Consider the following 17152-nt stretch of genomic DNA (forward strand, 5'->3'; position numbering starts at 1 on the left):
AGAAAGCCGGAACCCCCAAGAGTTAGGTGAAGGGCAAGGAGTGCTGGTAATAGACGAAAGAGGGATGAGGTGTATTTAGGACCACGTAGTCTTGGCATTCCCCATGCCCACACTCAGTTGCACCGGCTACGAGGGCACTTTACAAGCAACAGAAAAAAGTCTGGTGAAAAGAAGGGAATAGAACACAGAGGAGGGGCGACGTGTGAATTAGATACTTGTAGATTTCTCTAAACCTCTCAATGCTATACTATTACAATGGGGAAAAAATGCATACAAATAGTATGTTGACCGAAATCTGTCCAGCCCGCATTTCTTTCTCAGCTTCGCTTTAGTGAACTGCATAATTGTGTGTAATAAAATACCACTTATTTTGAAATTGATACCTTATGGCGTGTTTCTGTCTTTCCTCGTTTTCATTTTTTTCCTTGCGTTTCTGTTTGACCGTCTCGTAGAATGAGAAATTATTGTGAAATTCAGCAGATTGTAGACAATTGCTCCCAGGAAAAATCACGTATTTTCCTTCTGAATGAGACAGTTACTTTGGCTGATTCAAAATTCCTAATGTGAATTAACAAATTACTTAATCTGATGCATTACCTATATTTGCCTGAAGCTTTTTAAGATGCTCTGCTAATTTACTATTTATTGCTAATAAAATGATGCTGAAGATGTTTTCCACCATGGTGCGCCACATGTAGAGAATAGCGGTAGTGCCACGAATCGTGTTACGTATATGACAGGTGGATTCCGTGCATTTAACGTGCCTGTAGGCAACAACAAAAGGCGTGTGCTACCTCTGCACCCTTGGCTTCAGGAAACATGCAGAAACACAATTTCTTCATATTGTTCCCCATTCAAAGCTACACTGGTGCTAATGTCACGTTAACAATTGTAGCGAGACAATTACCACAATCATGATAGTATATCAGCCTTCTGTGTAAGTGAGGGACAATATGCTAAATTGATAGAAAATATTTCTCTTGATGGAGCGCCTCTATTTCTCAATCACTGTTCATTCTAATGCGTGTGCTCTGTGTTTAGAACCAGCCCCTCCTGGTATACGGCAGACCAAAAGTGGATGGTGAAATAAAGATCAGCTCGGTGGACAAACGCACAAGGCAAGATAGGTGAGCACCTGGAAGGCAACCTTCCGTACAGTGTATTATTAAAAGCACACCCTCCGCAAAAGACCTATATAAATACATGATTATTTAGAGCATACTCCGTATCACCCCATTGTTGTTGTGCACCTCCATGTGGTCCACCCCCTCTGCTAATTTAAAGATACAGATCATTAAGGGATATTTAACATTGGCTCATTGTCTTAATTCTAAATGGTTGAACTGTGTCAAAGGTATATATTTGGAACTGGGCAGGCTTTTTACACATTCTGAAATTATAACAAAACGTGATAACATTTGGGCCTAGACTACACTTGCTCAGCTCAGAAGACCGAAAAGTGAAACCGAAAACTACCTAAGCCTAATGTTAATTTGTTTAATGATGCTGAAGACAAGTTATGGGACCGTATCTTTTTACTCTCGGTAACACTTGGGATCGTTATCTACTAATACGCGTTAGAATGGGTCAGAGATCACCTGTCATTGGCATTTTCCAATGGTTTAGAGAACCTACCTTTTGTCCTTGTGTTAACGTTTCTCTTCAGCCTGCTTTGTGCTTTATCTTTTTGTAGATTTTATATAGTTGCTAGGCAAAAATGTATTATCCCTGTTCTTAAAAGTGTTATTTTGTTCAATGTAGGCATGCTTTCATTATTTGCAGATGCTCAATGGCCCCTTACTGTGTTTCCTATAAAACGTTTTCTGTTAGCTGCTATCAAGATAAGGGATAAAATGGCTTGGTATCTGTGTTGGAATAGTTTTGTTGCTTTTATGGTTATTTTTAACCAAATAACGAATGTAATTGAAATGTATTCTATTACCATAATCTTCTGAAGATGATATGATTATGAGAAATGCTAGAAAGCGATCTCTACTTTTAATCGTGATAGCTCAGGTTTGATAAAATTGCTGAAACGTTTTACAACTTAAACTGTATTGTTTTTTTTCAGGCACATTTTCTTGTTTGACCAAGCTGTGATTGTTTGTAAGCGGAGAGGTGATAACTATGAAATGAAGGAAATCATAGATCTTCATCAATATAAAATAACCAACAACCCCACCACTGATAAAGAAAACAAAAAGGTATAGTTGTTTATCCATGCCCCATGCTTTGATCCAATACAAAGGTAAACAATGACAAGCCCAAAGGGACTTACCTTTTTTCTCTAACAGAATGTGTACAATCTCATAGAGACACATGCATAGTTGACACAATGTTATCACAAACATGGTAGTCACTGTCTTGAGTCTGACTTCCTTTAAAAGAAGGGGAGTTGGTGGAATACCTTGAAAGCCCAACCCTGCAATGTTCAAATTCTGTCCTTAATATATATGAATCAGATCAAAAATACACGCATTATTTAGGAATAAATCACTGTGTAAAATAAATTGATAGGTAACAAATTCACAAATTACAAAAGCAAATCTTGTGAGAAAGTGGCCTTTTTTGGCATGCACACCCGCATTTCTTTTGTACTGATAGTTCTGCTTTTGTGACTCTTTGCACTGAGATGCTGCAAATTAGGCCCCAGTGTATGTGCTCTGAACCTCTTAGATGTGGTAAAACGGACTAACTCCTAATTGGCACATTTAACTTTCTTATAGGGCCATAGTCTATGGTGCAGAAATACCTCCATGGTATGAAAAGATAGAAATCACCTATGGACTGCAGCAGTTATAGAAACATCCAACAATATGGCAGAGAACACATGGCTTCATGCCTACAAGTGTAGCATAACTGCTTCAGTTTACAACTTTCTGTGCCCAAAAGACAGCCATGTAGATCACATAGAGCAGGAGAGAAATCAGTACCACACGCAATTAAAGTATTACTTCTTGTCTGCCAAGAAAAATGTCATGCTATTGTAGAAATTTGACACAAGGTGGGGCTTATACACAAACACATTTTTGAGTATGTGGGTTAGCACTCCTAGAGTACTTCTTCAAATCCTCTAAAACTCAATTCGCATAGGCAGAGGCATAGAAATATTCTTACAGTGGGCTTATCCCTTAGATGCTAAGTTCTCTGTCAACAGTACATAGGTCTACTCAAATATAGTACTATGTTTTGAGGGGTAAATGGGGAAGTGACAAGGAGAAGTGACTGAAAAATGGAAATATATATACTACAACGTGGAAAGAGAAGTGTGAAAATTAAGGAGGGATAGAAAGAGGGACATCCCAAAACCCAGAAAAATAAAAATAATTACAAGAAATATGGTCAGATAGAAGACACTGCAGACAACCATAAGATAATAATAAAATAATCTAATGCTAAAAACTGGTCATATAAGTTTAGACATTTCAGACACCTACCCAAATCACATTATAAATATGTACACATAACAGATGCACATACATAGAAAATTAGAAACATCTAAACAATTGATATGTTAAAAAACATGAATCATCTCACTGCCAATACTATTCTGGAACACAGACACACCATAAAACATTGCATGTTTTACACGCACACACACACACACACACACACAATACACACACACACAATACACACACCTGATACACTGTCAACTGTTGCTCCTGTCAGTTCTCCACGACATTTCAAGGAGACAGAACCCTGAGTGTAGTCTCTATTTAGGCACTAACAGTAGTGGTATGTGTCAGATGTGTCCTCATTGTTTTCAATCCGTAGTTCTATATTGCATAGGTGGAGATCCGTTTGGTTGATTTCTATCTAAAATATGACTGTAAACATACTAGAAGTACCTTTATGGTCTTATTTTGAGTTGCACCTTGTAGGGAGTGGCTCTATGTACTCCTAGTATGAGGCATTATTCTCTGGTTAGAGCTGCTGAATTACATTTAGACATACATTTACTCCTAGGCATAGCAGTAAATCCTCATGTGTGGAAATTTGCACTTGTGGATTTATCTTTGTGAATTGGGTCCAGTGTTTTTCTTGTATGTATTCATGAACAGTCTAAGTTGGTGACAATAATTCAAGGAGGTTGTGCTCCAGAACGCTTTCAACAACGTTTGCTTAACGCATTCTTACAAACATGCTTTTTGTGTTAGAATTTTCACAAGCATATTTTCAAGTTTTTAACTATAAAGGGGATTATAATTTGTTCTTGCGGTCTTGGTGTGGCTTTATCCATTCAAAGCTATTTACAATCTGTGTTTTCTTTCCCTCTTCCTGTGTTTGCTTATTGCCTCTTAACCTATTCCCTGTATAATCTGAACAAGTCTATTATAGCAAAGCAGCAGTAGAATATTTACTTCAGTTTGTATTATTATTGTTATTATTATTATTATTGTTATTATTATTATGCACACATACACATAGGAGGCACCTTGAGGTTAGATACATTAAAAAGGGGATATCCTGAAATATAGGAGGACAAACATTAATGAAGAGTCTAGTACCACTAGGGGAAATATCTTATGAATGCAAGAAAGGAATTACAGCACATTTGAAAGCAGTACATATAGGCTGTATTTATGGTATGATACCATCATCAGAGTCACAGATTTTGTTCTGGCCCTATCGTACTCTTTCTTTGCCTACTCTTCCCACCTACATATCACATCTTTTGTTACAGGATGCAATGGGTCCAGTGTGACAATGATGCAGTTGACAAACAGCTGCATAATACTTGCCTAATACAGGTTATAGAGACCTGAACTTTGTGATTTGTAGGCAACTGCCACCAACCTTTCTGTTGTTTAATGCGTAGCTTCATTGCGCACCCCCAAAAAGCAAAGGTTTTTCATTCGAGAACAATGCAACTTTACTCAACTAGTTTGACTTCCTAAAATTAGTGAAGATTGTGATCTGTAATAACATTAGACTAATAGAAAGCTCTATATGAGGACTTTTCCAAGCCAAGAGGTTGCTGTTTAAATGCCATTTTCTTTAGAACATACCAGCTTGTCTTATTTTGGTAATCTGCACAAGGATTTTGCTGTGACCATTTAAACAAACTTTGAAGTGAGTGAGCATAAAAGTTATGTTCCTCAGACATATGATAAAATCCATGTATTACTATACCCCAATATTTTCCAAAACAAATGTGCAGGTCATACAATTGTAAGTTGTATTGTCATTCCGAGATGTATGTGACTCACCATGGATGCAGATCTTCTTTACTTTTTAGACCAGCATTGAAACAGATCCTTCTTTTTGTGTTATTTAAAGCATTGTAGAATCTGAAGATCAAACATTAGAGGGACCCCAACACAAATGAGTTTGGAAGCCAGTGATGTCCTGATCGACACTGTAAATTAAACATTGGCTCCAAACCCACGTAGATGTTATTTACTCTAATTTGATCTATTGCCTTGCTTTCAGTTAAATATTGTTTAATCTATCTCATCGATCTCATCTCAACTTGCCACTTCCAAGTTACATAAGCAGCAAACTTTTATCAAACATTTTTTTAAATTTATATTTCAATTTTATGTTTTCAGGTTATTGTTAATTGAAATCTTGAACATATAACACCAATGCATTTTAGAACTGTGGCAAATAAAGGAAATCCAGTTATCTCAAACAAATGAATAATGTAGGCTCTCGAGTGCATTTGAGGAAATCACCTGCTGATTATCATGGTTTTTCCATTGGAACAAACTTCAAGCAAACCAAAAAGAGAAATGTATGTGCCACATATTATCCACCTTGGTCAGGATGCACATGATAAATTCAAGATCACATATTTTATTAACAAATCAACATTTTCAAGGTGAAATAGTTAACAAAATGTAAAACTATTGAAATATTTTTCAGATTACTCAATACCAGAAATGTAGAAGAATCATAAACAGTCCACATAAAGGCATCCACTTTGCAAAATACTCTGTAAAATCTATATACATTTATTCAATTTTACTTAATTTACATTCTATCGTCCCTCATGATTATTCTAATTCTCATTGTTAGACCTGGCATCCTTGGCGCGGTCTCCCCTTTCTTTTTTGCGTCTGCTTCCTATGTTTTGACTATATGCTGGATTCTGTTTTTGCTGTTTTTAGTACTTTGGGCACTTTACCACTGCTGATCAGTGCTAACGTGCAGGTGTTCCTGTGTAAAGGTTATGTATAACTGGCTTTTCCATGATTTGCATATTTGATTTACTAGTAAGTGCTGAGCAAAGTGTAGTAGAGGTGCCCATGGCCTGTAAATTAAATGCTACCAGTGGGCCTGCAGCACTGGTAGTGCCACTTACATGTGTAACCCTGTAAACATGGCTCAGACCTGCCCCTTCAGTGTCTGTGTGTACAGTTTTAAACTGCCCATTCGACTTGGCAAGTGTACCCACTTGCCAGGCCTAAACCTCCCCTTTTTATATATGTAAGGTACCCCTAAGGTAGGCCCTAGGTAGCCCCATGGGCAGGGTGCAGTGTATGTTAAAAGTGGGACATGTACTGATGTGTTTTATATGTCCTAACAGTGAAATACTGCCAAATTTGGGTTTCACTGTTGCAAGGCCTGTCTCTCTTGTAGGTTAACATGGGGGCTGCCTTTAAGTATCCTAAAGTGCACTTCCCTTTGAGAGCAGATAGAAATGTATAGTTTGGGGTCTCTGAACTCACAATTTAAAATTACATCTTTTATTGAATTTGTTTTTTAGATTGGTAGTTTGAAAATGCCACTTTTAGAAAGTGGGCATTCTCTTGCTTACACCATTCTGTGACTCTGCCTCTTTGTGGATTCCCTGTCTGGGTCAAACGGACAGTTGGGCTGTTTGTGAATCTCCTCTAGACAGTGACACAAAGGAGCTGGGGTGTAGCCTGCATATCCTGATGAGCCATCTGAGCTGGAGTGAAGGGAGGAGTGGTCACTTACACCTTAATAGTCTGTGCCTGCCATCACACAATACAGTCTCCCACCCCCTGGTGTGTGACTGGGGCCTGGCCTCGCAAGGCAGGATCTTGTGAACAACAGATACTTTCCTTTGAAGTTTGCCTACTTCAAAGGCAGAAATGGGTATAAGTAGTGGACCCAAAGCTCCAGACTTTAGATCACTTCTGGAACCAAGAGGAACCTCTGCCAAGGAGAAGAGCTGAGGAGCTGAGGAGAAGTGCTGCCCATGCCTGTGATTGTGCTTTGTTGGGCTATCCTGCAGTTGCTGCTTCTGCCTGTGAAAGGGGACAACGACTGGACTTTGTTGTGCATTCCTGCTTGAAGAAGAAGCTCCAAGGGCTTGAACTGAACTTGCCTTCTGTTTTGAAGTCTCAGGGCTATCAAAGACTTCCTCAGCCAGCACCTGGACTCTCTGCTGAGCTCCTGTCCTGCCAAGTGGTGCCCTATCCAGTCTGTGGGCCCTTGAAAGGTGAAGAGCTGAAATCCACTCACAGAACGCCGTGCGGGGAAATTTTCGATGCACCATCTTCAATGCGGCTGATAAACAACGCACCACCCACTTCACGGCTAAAATCAATGCTCCACCTGCATCGCGGTTGGGAGATCGATGCATCGCAGCTGGAGAAATGATGCAACACCCGCTTGCGGCCACTGATAATGATGCAAACCCCATGCAGCATGGTTTTCTAACACCGTGCAACTGGATTTCTCACGCATCGTCCCTAGGCGCCTAAGTCATCATGAATCGACGCAGAACCGAGGTGCCCTGTCCGGAAATCAACGCATCACTCTTTTGCAAGGGAGAAAAACAATGCATTGCCTACCTGACCAGAGAAGAAACAACGCACGGCCTCACTTACGAGGAAGGAATTGATGCATCGCTGACTTTTCCAACACACGCTCGCCTGTGCAGCTTAATTTTTTACCCAAACCAGGTACTTTGTGTGAAATCAACATTTCTAGTTTCTATGGGGTAAGACTCTTATTTGTTTTAGAAATTCATATCTTGACTTGCGTATGTTGGATTTTTGTCATTTTGGTCTTGTTTTATTTAGATAAATATTACCTATTTTTCTAAACTAGTGTGGTGTCCATTTTGTAGTGTTTTCACTGTATTACTGTGTGTGTTGCTGCAAATACCTTACACATTGCTTCTGAGAGAAGCTATCAAGGGGGTAAGCAGGGGTTATCTAAGTGTGTTTCTCCATTGCCTCTATTGCCCTCACTAGAGTGAGGGTCCCTGCTTGGACAGAGTGCAAACTTACTGCAAACCAGAGACCCCATTTCTAATACTTATGGATGCTATTTATATGCTCTACAACTTCAAAAATAAGTAATGGAAATATTATAATCTTGAGACCCTGCCCTTTGAATTTGATAGCAATGAAAATGTCAGTCACTTAAACAAAATAAAAGTGGTATAATTCCAGTCACAACTCAGATGAAAAAAGGCAGGGTTTCCTAGAGTAGCACTACCTTCAAAAGATGGCACTACCACTGATATGCAATACATCTCCCTCCTGCCCACACTGTCTCCAGCACCTACCATCACTGTTAAGATGCATACCTTTTAATTTGTCTGGTGGTGAGTACCAATCAGATGAACTACTAGTTGGATTTTATTTTAAAAAATGTGTCTATTATTGGCACGCCCTTATTGGTCAGGGTGTATCAAATGGGTTAGGGTAGAGTCTATTCTATTTTCCAGTATTTAATGTGAACCTTGGGGTCATAATTGAGTAACAAAGTTAGATTATAGACTGCACAGAACTCTTTGGTTTTTCTTGGGCTATTAATAATAAATATATTTGCCTCTTGTATAGTTGGCCTGACTATTCCTGAGATGAAAAAGGAATCGTAGAGTTTGTCCAGGAGTGGGGCCACTTTAGATCAAAGGTTCTATATAATAATTTATTCAGACCATCATGGTAGGGGCTTTATAAAACGGAATGTTACTAATCATCCCCAAAATTTCCTCCACTGTAATCCACTGGTCCAGATCCTTCCTTGCTTGTTTATGTAGCATTGGCAAGTACAAGCCCTCCCAGAAGATGGCTATGCTATATCTTGCTGGGGTATTGAATCACATTAGTATAGGGCCTATTCTTTTCAAAGTTCATCAAGGCTCTATTTTGGGAATGAATATTCGGCAATCTAGCTCTTTCCTTAATTTTGTACAATTTAATCACTAATAATTTATCTGCCTTGCTTCCTCTCTCATAGAAGCCCTGTTTTAGTCTTTGGAGTGCCCTCTCTGAATACTCCATCTCAAGTACATTAACCTGTTCCTCAGGGTTCTTTACAAGAAAAGAAGGTAACAGCAGTATTCGTATAATGTGATGAGGGGAAGGGGAGTAGTGTCTCCTCCCTTTCTTCCTGCTTCACTGGCGTTACCTTCAAGCACAAGGGGGCGTTAAAGTAATCCCTGATAAATAAATAATTTGGCTGTTAATGGGAGTCTATATATCATTTAGGGATTCTTTGCATCAGAAGTGTGCACTGGGAATTTGAAACTAATGTGCTGATAGAAAGGCTCCACTGGGGATTCCAAGCTAAACCTGGAGAAAAAGAGGCTGCTCTGGACATTTAAGGCTCAACATGTAGCTTAGGAGACTGCTTTGTGTAGCTAGGGTTATACCAAGGGTAATGGGGGCATATCTATGTTTGTTAGACATATTAGGCATTAGCAACTGGTGCTGGGTTTTGGCGATTTGAGTTGTATGTAAACACCCGATGGAGTGCCTGTGCATTTGGAAGGGGTCATGGCCATGTGGGATTGTACTTGGCTATTTTACATTGTACTTGGACATACAATAACTGTGTTTGTCAAATGCTGGCTATTTTGGGGATGCCAGCGCTGATAGTAAATCATAACTGCACCCGTGCCATATCATGACAATATCCTAGTTAATATATTCGTGCTAACTAAACTAGCCTTTTATCTGCTCAGTAAGGTTTTGCTATTGTATTGGTTTTGCGCTTATTGTGGGTTTTTGCTAAGTTCATTGATGTAACTACCTGTGATGTCATCCTGGCTAAAGGTCAAAAGTAATGAGATGTTACTTCGACTATCCTTGCATGGTGGTGCATTGATATCCATGAGCAGGGTGGACTGGACAAGGCTTGCGACAAAAATAGATATTAAATTGCTCAGACAATAAAAGTCTGTCTAGGGCCTAGGCGATTCTTCACTTCCTCGGTCGAGGATGTATTGTATCTGTAAAGAGAACGACATATTGGGGGGAAATTAACATTTTTCTTGTGACATATTTTTTTTCTTAAGGCAACTCTTCGATTATTCCGTTCTCAAAACCTTTTTTTTCTAACAGTGGTCTTATGGCTTCTACCTCACTCACTTGCATGGACAGAATGGATTTGAGTTCTATTGCAAAACAAAAGATTTGAAGAAAAAGTGGCTTGAACAGTTTGGCATGGCTTTGTAAGTATGTTAAATACCTCATCATTACTCGACTAGTTTTTAAATTAGCGAAAATCGTATTTGCGAAAACTGCTTTTCACGCTTGCATGTAGTAAAATTATTTGTAGTTTTTTTGTTTAAAACCAGCATCCATTTCCTTTACGGCAAGAAGTAGCCAGTGAGTTTAATGACGTGCAGAAAGAGGGCGCTATTGCATAGGCCAAGCTTTGCCGGAGTTTTCTGTTAACAACAAGTTGAGTGAAAAATTGCTTTAGTGCTTTATCTTTAGGCATCTGGGGAAATATTAATTGTTGTGGCAATGAATATTTAACATAGTGTTGACTGTTTTTCTATCTTTGTGTTTTCAAAATGAAGTGCATTTGTGAAGAGATGCTATAGGTATGCAGGCTATGCTCCAAGTGACTTTTTGATTCGACTTTGTAAAAGGGGTTATATTAGGTTACCTGGTTTATTCAATGCAACAGTTAGATCTTGATGTTTCGGTTGCCTTTTCTGACGTTTTTATATCCAGGACATGATTTTCACAGTGCATGAAGGCATCCGTACATACACGCACATACATTTGTGCATTTTGGAGATCCTTTGCTAACTGTACTCAGGTAAAGCTAAAGCTTCACTTTCATAGTAAATTCACTATTGAGTTGCCCTTCCTCCTGGCATGAGTAAACGATTGAATACCGTTTAACAATAAGGGCTTCGGACGGTGGCTTAGAGAGTTAACATCCGCTACTGGCTTCTCCAGTGAGGTGACATTTACGAGTTCTAAACTTAGCAAGACAAACAGAAACGTCAATTCCTCTCTGGTCGGAAAATTGAGCCTGCCTAAATTGAATACAATTACATAATATTAACATCGGTAATCTACGGCGTTTAGAAATGCCAGTTTTGTAAAGTTTGCGCCACATTTCGTGACCATTGTCCGCATTTTTAGCGTCAATAAAATTGCGCATTAGAACGTTCACCTGGAGTTTTTGTTTCCACTTGTAAACTAACTGTAACAGCCAACACCGTATATCTTACATGCTAGAAGTGGTTATGAAAATGACTACAAATTGTCATCCTTGGAGGTATGCGAAAGTTGCTCTCTTTAATTTATTCTTTGTATTTCTCAATACACTGTGGACTTTTACTTTACTTGCATCATTTTATGTCAAGGTTGAAAAGTGTGATTCGATTTGAGGCTTTCAGAAAGGTGGATTCACATGGAATAAGGCAAACACTTGGAGAAAATGTTGCTCCCAACAGTATTTGACAGCATTTTAAAGTGCCACTTGAGCATTTACAATGCACCTAGATATTCGTACATTTTCAGTGTAAATACAAATACCCTCTGCTCCAGGTTCCATGTATCCGGCATCCACAGAAAGGCCCTACAATAGATGCGCTCCTTCCTCTGTGGCCGAACACAGAGAGTCAGACCTTACCTGTCAGAACTTAGGAAGATCAGCTGTGGAGTTCCATAGGGTTTCTCCCTGAGGCCCACACTCTTCAATGTCTACATGGCCTGCTCGCATCCATCATCAGGGACCACAGAATGAACATCGCCTCCTATGCTGACGATCCCCAGCAATCTCACTGACCGAAAACGCCAGTACTGCCAAGAAGAACTTCCACAACGGGATGGAAGCCATCGCCACCTGGATGAAGGACCGCTGCCATAAGCTCAACTCTGACAAGACTGAGGTCCTCATCCTGGGACCTTCCACATCAGCCTGGGATGGGTCCTTGTGGCCATCGGCCCTCAGCACCCCCCCCCCCCAACAAACCACACACGCAACCTCAGTGCCATCCTGGACTCATCGCTTACCATCACCTGCCAAGTCATCTCAGTCGCATCCTGCTGCTCTCATACACTCTGACTTCTCCGGAATATCTGCAAATGGATCCCAAATGATTGCTGCAAAACTGTAACCCATGCCCTGGTTACCAGCAGACTTGACTATGTCAATGCCCTCTGCACCGGTACCACACAGAAGAATATCAAGAAATTACAGCACATCCAAAACGCCTCCGCCAAACTCATCCTGGTCATTACCCACCGCAAACCTATCTCCAGTCCTTAGAGACCTCCACTGGCTCCCTATTGAAAAGATAATTAACTTCAAGCTCCTCGTCCGCGCTTACAAGGCCCTCCACGACCTGGGATTCACCTACCTCAACCTCGGCATCACTTTCTACTCCCCCACCAGACCTCTCCACTCTGCTCGACAAGCACTAGCCACTGTATCTCACACGTGAAGACCTTGGCTGGTGGGAGATCCATCGCCTACCTCACAGCATAGAGCTGGAACACCCTGCCACTGCACCTCAATCAGTCACTATTGTTACCCCAATTAAGGAAGGACCTTAAAACCTGGTTCTTTGACTGAAGTTCAGAGGACAAACCCCCTTAGTGCGTTGAGACCCTTACAGGTGAGATTAGTTGCGCTTTACAATCTCTGATTGATTGATTTGATTTAAAACACAGGAATTATTAAAATTCATGAAAATACTGTGTTTGATTCAACTCAACATTATGTAACTGGATGTGTAGTGGCAAATTGGTGGTTGATGGAAGCAGAATTGAGGTACAACAGAAGTATATGGGAAACAGCCTCATGTGGGAGCGAGCACTGGGTCTGGCTGAAGTGAAGAAGCTGAGCTGTAGTATGACATGCCAGTGGAACAACGGCAGGATCAACCACCATGGCATTTGGGAAGTAGTTAAAACATTTCTTTTTAGTGTGTGGTAGCTGGCTGGATTGGGCTAGAGTAGTGTTGGGGGTTGAATAGTGTTAGAAATTGGGTCTTTGGTTGGCAGTCAGGTTACCCCCTGTCCAGGCAAGGACCCTCTCTCTAGCCAGGTTAAATCACACATATTCCAAATTATCCTGGGCCCACCCTCTGGTAGCTTGGCACTGGGCAGTCAGGCTTAACTTAGAAGGCAATGTGTAAAGTATATGTTCAATAAATCATGCAATAACACAGTATAACACCACAAAAATACCCCACACAGGTTTAGAAAAATACAGAATATTTATCTGAGTAGATTAAGGTCAAAACGATCAAGATTTGATAAATAAACATTGAAATATCACTTTTGTAATGATAAATAGAATTTTTTGTTCTTAAAAACAACAATGGCCTCTTGCAAGTGCAAAATACCTGGTTTGCGTCTAAATTATCAGCACGGGACCACGGAGAAGGAGATGCGTGGAAAACGGGGAGGTGTGCAACAGTTTTTCCGGGCTCACACAGATGATGCATTGATGATTTTCCATGCAGCAAGGGCTTTGTGTCGATTTCTGGCACACAGGCTTGGATCCTCTTTGGGTTGCAGGGTATTTGGACACCCGGAGATGATGCAGAGAAATCCTGGGAATGCAGGACGAAGTTACAGGAGCTGCGTAGATCCGGTGGGCAATGCGGGGAAATTTCTGCTGCATGGCAGGTGCTGCATCGATTCCTCTCGCAGGAAGCTGGGCTGCGTCGTTCCGGCTCAGAGATGCGTCAGTCTGGTGGGCCGTGCGTCCAAGTTCCAGTCGCAGCACTGGTGCTGCGTTGATCTCCACTCAGGGAGCCGGGCTGCATCGTTCTGGTTCAGCAATTGGGTGATTTTCTCATACCAGGGCAGGCTGTGCATCGATTCTGGCAGGCTGTGCGTCGGCTTTTGCCGCACAAGGAGTTCTTTGCAGAAATTAAGTCTTTTTGGCCCTGAGACTTCAGGAAACAGGCGGCAAACTCAATCCAAGCCCTTGGAGAGCACTTCTCAGCAGGGCCAGAGGGCAGCAAGGCAGCAGAGCAATGGCAAGGCAGCAGTCCTTCATAGCAAAACAGTCAGGTGAGTCCTTTGGGCAGCCAGCCAGCTTCTCTTAGCAGGTTCTAGTTCAGAGTTTCTTTCCCAGTCGGTATCTTGTCAATAAGTGCCCGGGTTGGTAGGGTCAGGGACCCAGTTTATATACCCAAATGTGCCTTTGAAGTGGGGGAGACTTCAAAGAGTGACTTAAAAGTGCACACAGTCTCCTTTCAGTTCCATCCTGTCTGCCAGGGAACCCTTAGGGGGTTTGGTAGTCCATTGTGTGAGGGTATGCCACGGTCCTTTGACATGTAAGTGTCAGGCCCTCCACCCTCCCAGACTAGGAAGACCCATTCAGTATGCAGATATGTGCAGGTGTGACTGAGCATCCAGTGCTTGGGGTTGTCTGAGTGAAATGCACAAGGGAGCTGTCAACTAACCCAGCCAGACATGGATTGTAAGGCACAGAAGGATTTAAGTGCAGAGAAAGGCTCACTTTCTAAAATTGGCATTTCTCAAATAGTAATATTGAATCCAACTTCACCAGTCTGCAGGATTTTGTATTACCATTCTGGCCATACCAAATATGACCTTGTTACTCCTTTCAGATCAGAATCTACCACTCAAACAGTATATGAGGGTAGCCCTAATGCTATCCTATGAAATGAGCAGGCCTCACAGTAGTGGAAAACACATTTAGGAATTTTACAGTACCAGGACATATAAACTACACAGGTACATGTCCTGCCTTTTACCTACATAGCACCCTGCCCTTTGGGTTCGTAGGGCCTACCTCATGGGTGACTTATATATAGAAAAAGGGGAGTTTAAGGCTTGGCAAGTACTTTCAAATGCCAAGTCGAAGTAGCAGTGAAACTGCACACACAGGTCTTGCAGTGGCAGGCCTGAGACATGGTTAAGGGCTACTTATGTGGGTGGCACAACCAGTGCTGCAGGCCCACTAGTAGTATTTAATGTACAGTCTCTGGGCACATGTAGTGCACTTTGCTAGGGACTTACTCTAAATTAAATATGTTAATTGGGTATGAGCCAATGTCACCATGTTTTAGGGAGAGAGCATATGCACTTTATCACTGATTAGCAGTGGTAAAGTGTGCAGGGTCCTAAAGCCAGCAAAAATGAGGTGAGAAAGAGGAAGGCAAAAAAAGTTTGGGGGTGACCCTGTAGAAAGGCCATTTTCAACAAATAGCTTTCTAGGATTTAGAAGACATGCCGATACAAACACAGAATGGATGATATCTTTTTAGTCAAACAGTGAACATCCCCTTTTACATATGGGGGAGTAGAAACATCAAACATATTCTTCCACAAAATTTACATTTCAAGCTGTCCATTGTCATGCATCACTTGAATGTTCTCTTCCTTGTAGAGCAACCTTCCCCAGGCTCGTCATCCCATTAAGAGGTATTACTCTTCTTTTGAACAAAAGCCCCTCCTTTCTCTGCCTCTAATGCTCACCCCTTTCCAAACGGGAACCCCCTGAAAGATCTTTAAAAGAGCAAAGGGTTGAGCCCAGGGAGAAGTGATGAGTGACGACAAAGCATGTTCTAGGTAAATCAGAATGCGAGGTTTACTGCTGGGAGCTGAAGGATCAGACCCTGTATCTTTGCAAGCGATTTTATGGACCTACTTGAAATTAAGGAGGATGCAATTACATTTGATGTCTTATTCTGAGTGAAGGGAGGTGCTTAAAGAATAGTCATGATGCAAGCAGAAGCCCTACTTTGGTAGATGGCTTTACAATGCACTGGAAAAGAACAGCCAGTCAGGAGTATTTTTTCTTGTAGATTCCCATACAGTGATCACCTGATTTATTTATGAGAAGAGAGTCATTTGTATTTGACCAAAGCTGAATTCCAAATCGGTGTATCCATGTTACTTAGCTGTACCTTTAAACTGCCTTTCCAGGCAAAGTCATTACACAAAGCTATATTTTAATCACTGACAAAGGTACTTTTTGTAACTTCTGCTTAAATAGGTGAATGCTATGAGCCTTGTACATGGTGATCTGTAACGTAGTATGGTTTTGGCATTTAATGATACAGATAACACAGAGGAGGCCCGGTGTACGGGCTACTATTTTTTCCAAACATTAGCTCAAATTCAACAGTCTTTAGTAAGTTGTTGAAGGCAGAGTTTACATTTTCATTTTCAACTCATTTCATTTTTGTAAGACGAGTTTCATAACTTTCACTATTTAAAAGGTGGGCGCACTTATGTCATAAACAATGCTGTCTTTTTCCTTGCTGTTGGCAAGAATCTCTTGACTGTTGCCAGCACTGTCATTTGTGCTCTTGTGCTAAACTTGAATGGGGGCTTGTACTTCATCCTGTGTGGTTTCCTAAGTATGTAGTGTTCATACACACAGTACTACTGTGCACACCACTGTGTGAGTAGAGTCACTATATCATAAGCAATATATCGCTTGACGTGAGTTTCACGTCCAGTAGATTGACTACCACTACATCATCAAAGTAAGTAGATGTGGAGTTAAGAAAAGTAAATATATACTTACCTTGACCATGTAGTGCTAGTCAATGTAGTGGGTTAAATGTTTTTGTAGGTCGATATTACCTGTTTTGCTTCCAGTACATTTTGGTATGTAAGCTGCTCTTGTGTGTTTTTTAAAGGGCATGCGAGGCGACTTTCCTTAAGACTACACCTTGAAATGCCCCCTGACAACGCTTTCAGTTTCTTTATGCGAATCCTCATCTCTGTTTCTTTGTGGAATGATATCTGGCTGGTTTCTCCTGTTGGCTTAGCTAGAGCATCCCATTTCTCAATGTGTTAGTAAATGAAGATGGTAGCATTTTCTGTCTTTCTATATATAGGATGTTTGCAGTTTGCATGCTTTATGCAGGTAATATAACCATAAAAGTGAACACAGCGTGGACAGGTAGATAAACTAGATATTGAAATATAACAATAAAAATGTTTAAATATTACATAATAAGTCAAATACGGATCAA

At 40.8% G+C, this 17152-nt stretch overlaps 1 protein-coding gene across 1 annotated transcript in view; it reads left to right on the top strand.

Annotated features, from left to right (window-relative positions):
• Window positions 1-17152, top strand: part of VAV3 (vav guanine nucleotide exchange factor 3) — a 1144177-nt gene that overhangs the window by 545429 nt on the left and 581596 nt on the right. Inside the window, exons 13-15 of the mRNA XM_069232407.1 lie at window positions 1042-1127; window positions 2072-2204; window positions 10278-10387. Of these exons, the coding sequence (XP_069088508.1) occupies window positions 1042-1127; window positions 2072-2204; window positions 10278-10387 (329 nt within the window). The remainder of the gene's footprint in view (window positions 1-1041; window positions 1128-2071; window positions 2205-10277; window positions 10388-17152) is intronic.

Source organism: Pleurodeles waltl, chromosome 4_2 (assembly GCF_031143425.1).
Source record: "Pleurodeles waltl isolate 20211129_DDA chromosome 4_2, aPleWal1.hap1.20221129, whole genome shotgun sequence".
In the NCBI taxonomy this organism is placed as follows: Eukaryota; Metazoa; Chordata; class Amphibia; order Caudata; family Salamandridae; genus Pleurodeles; species Pleurodeles waltl.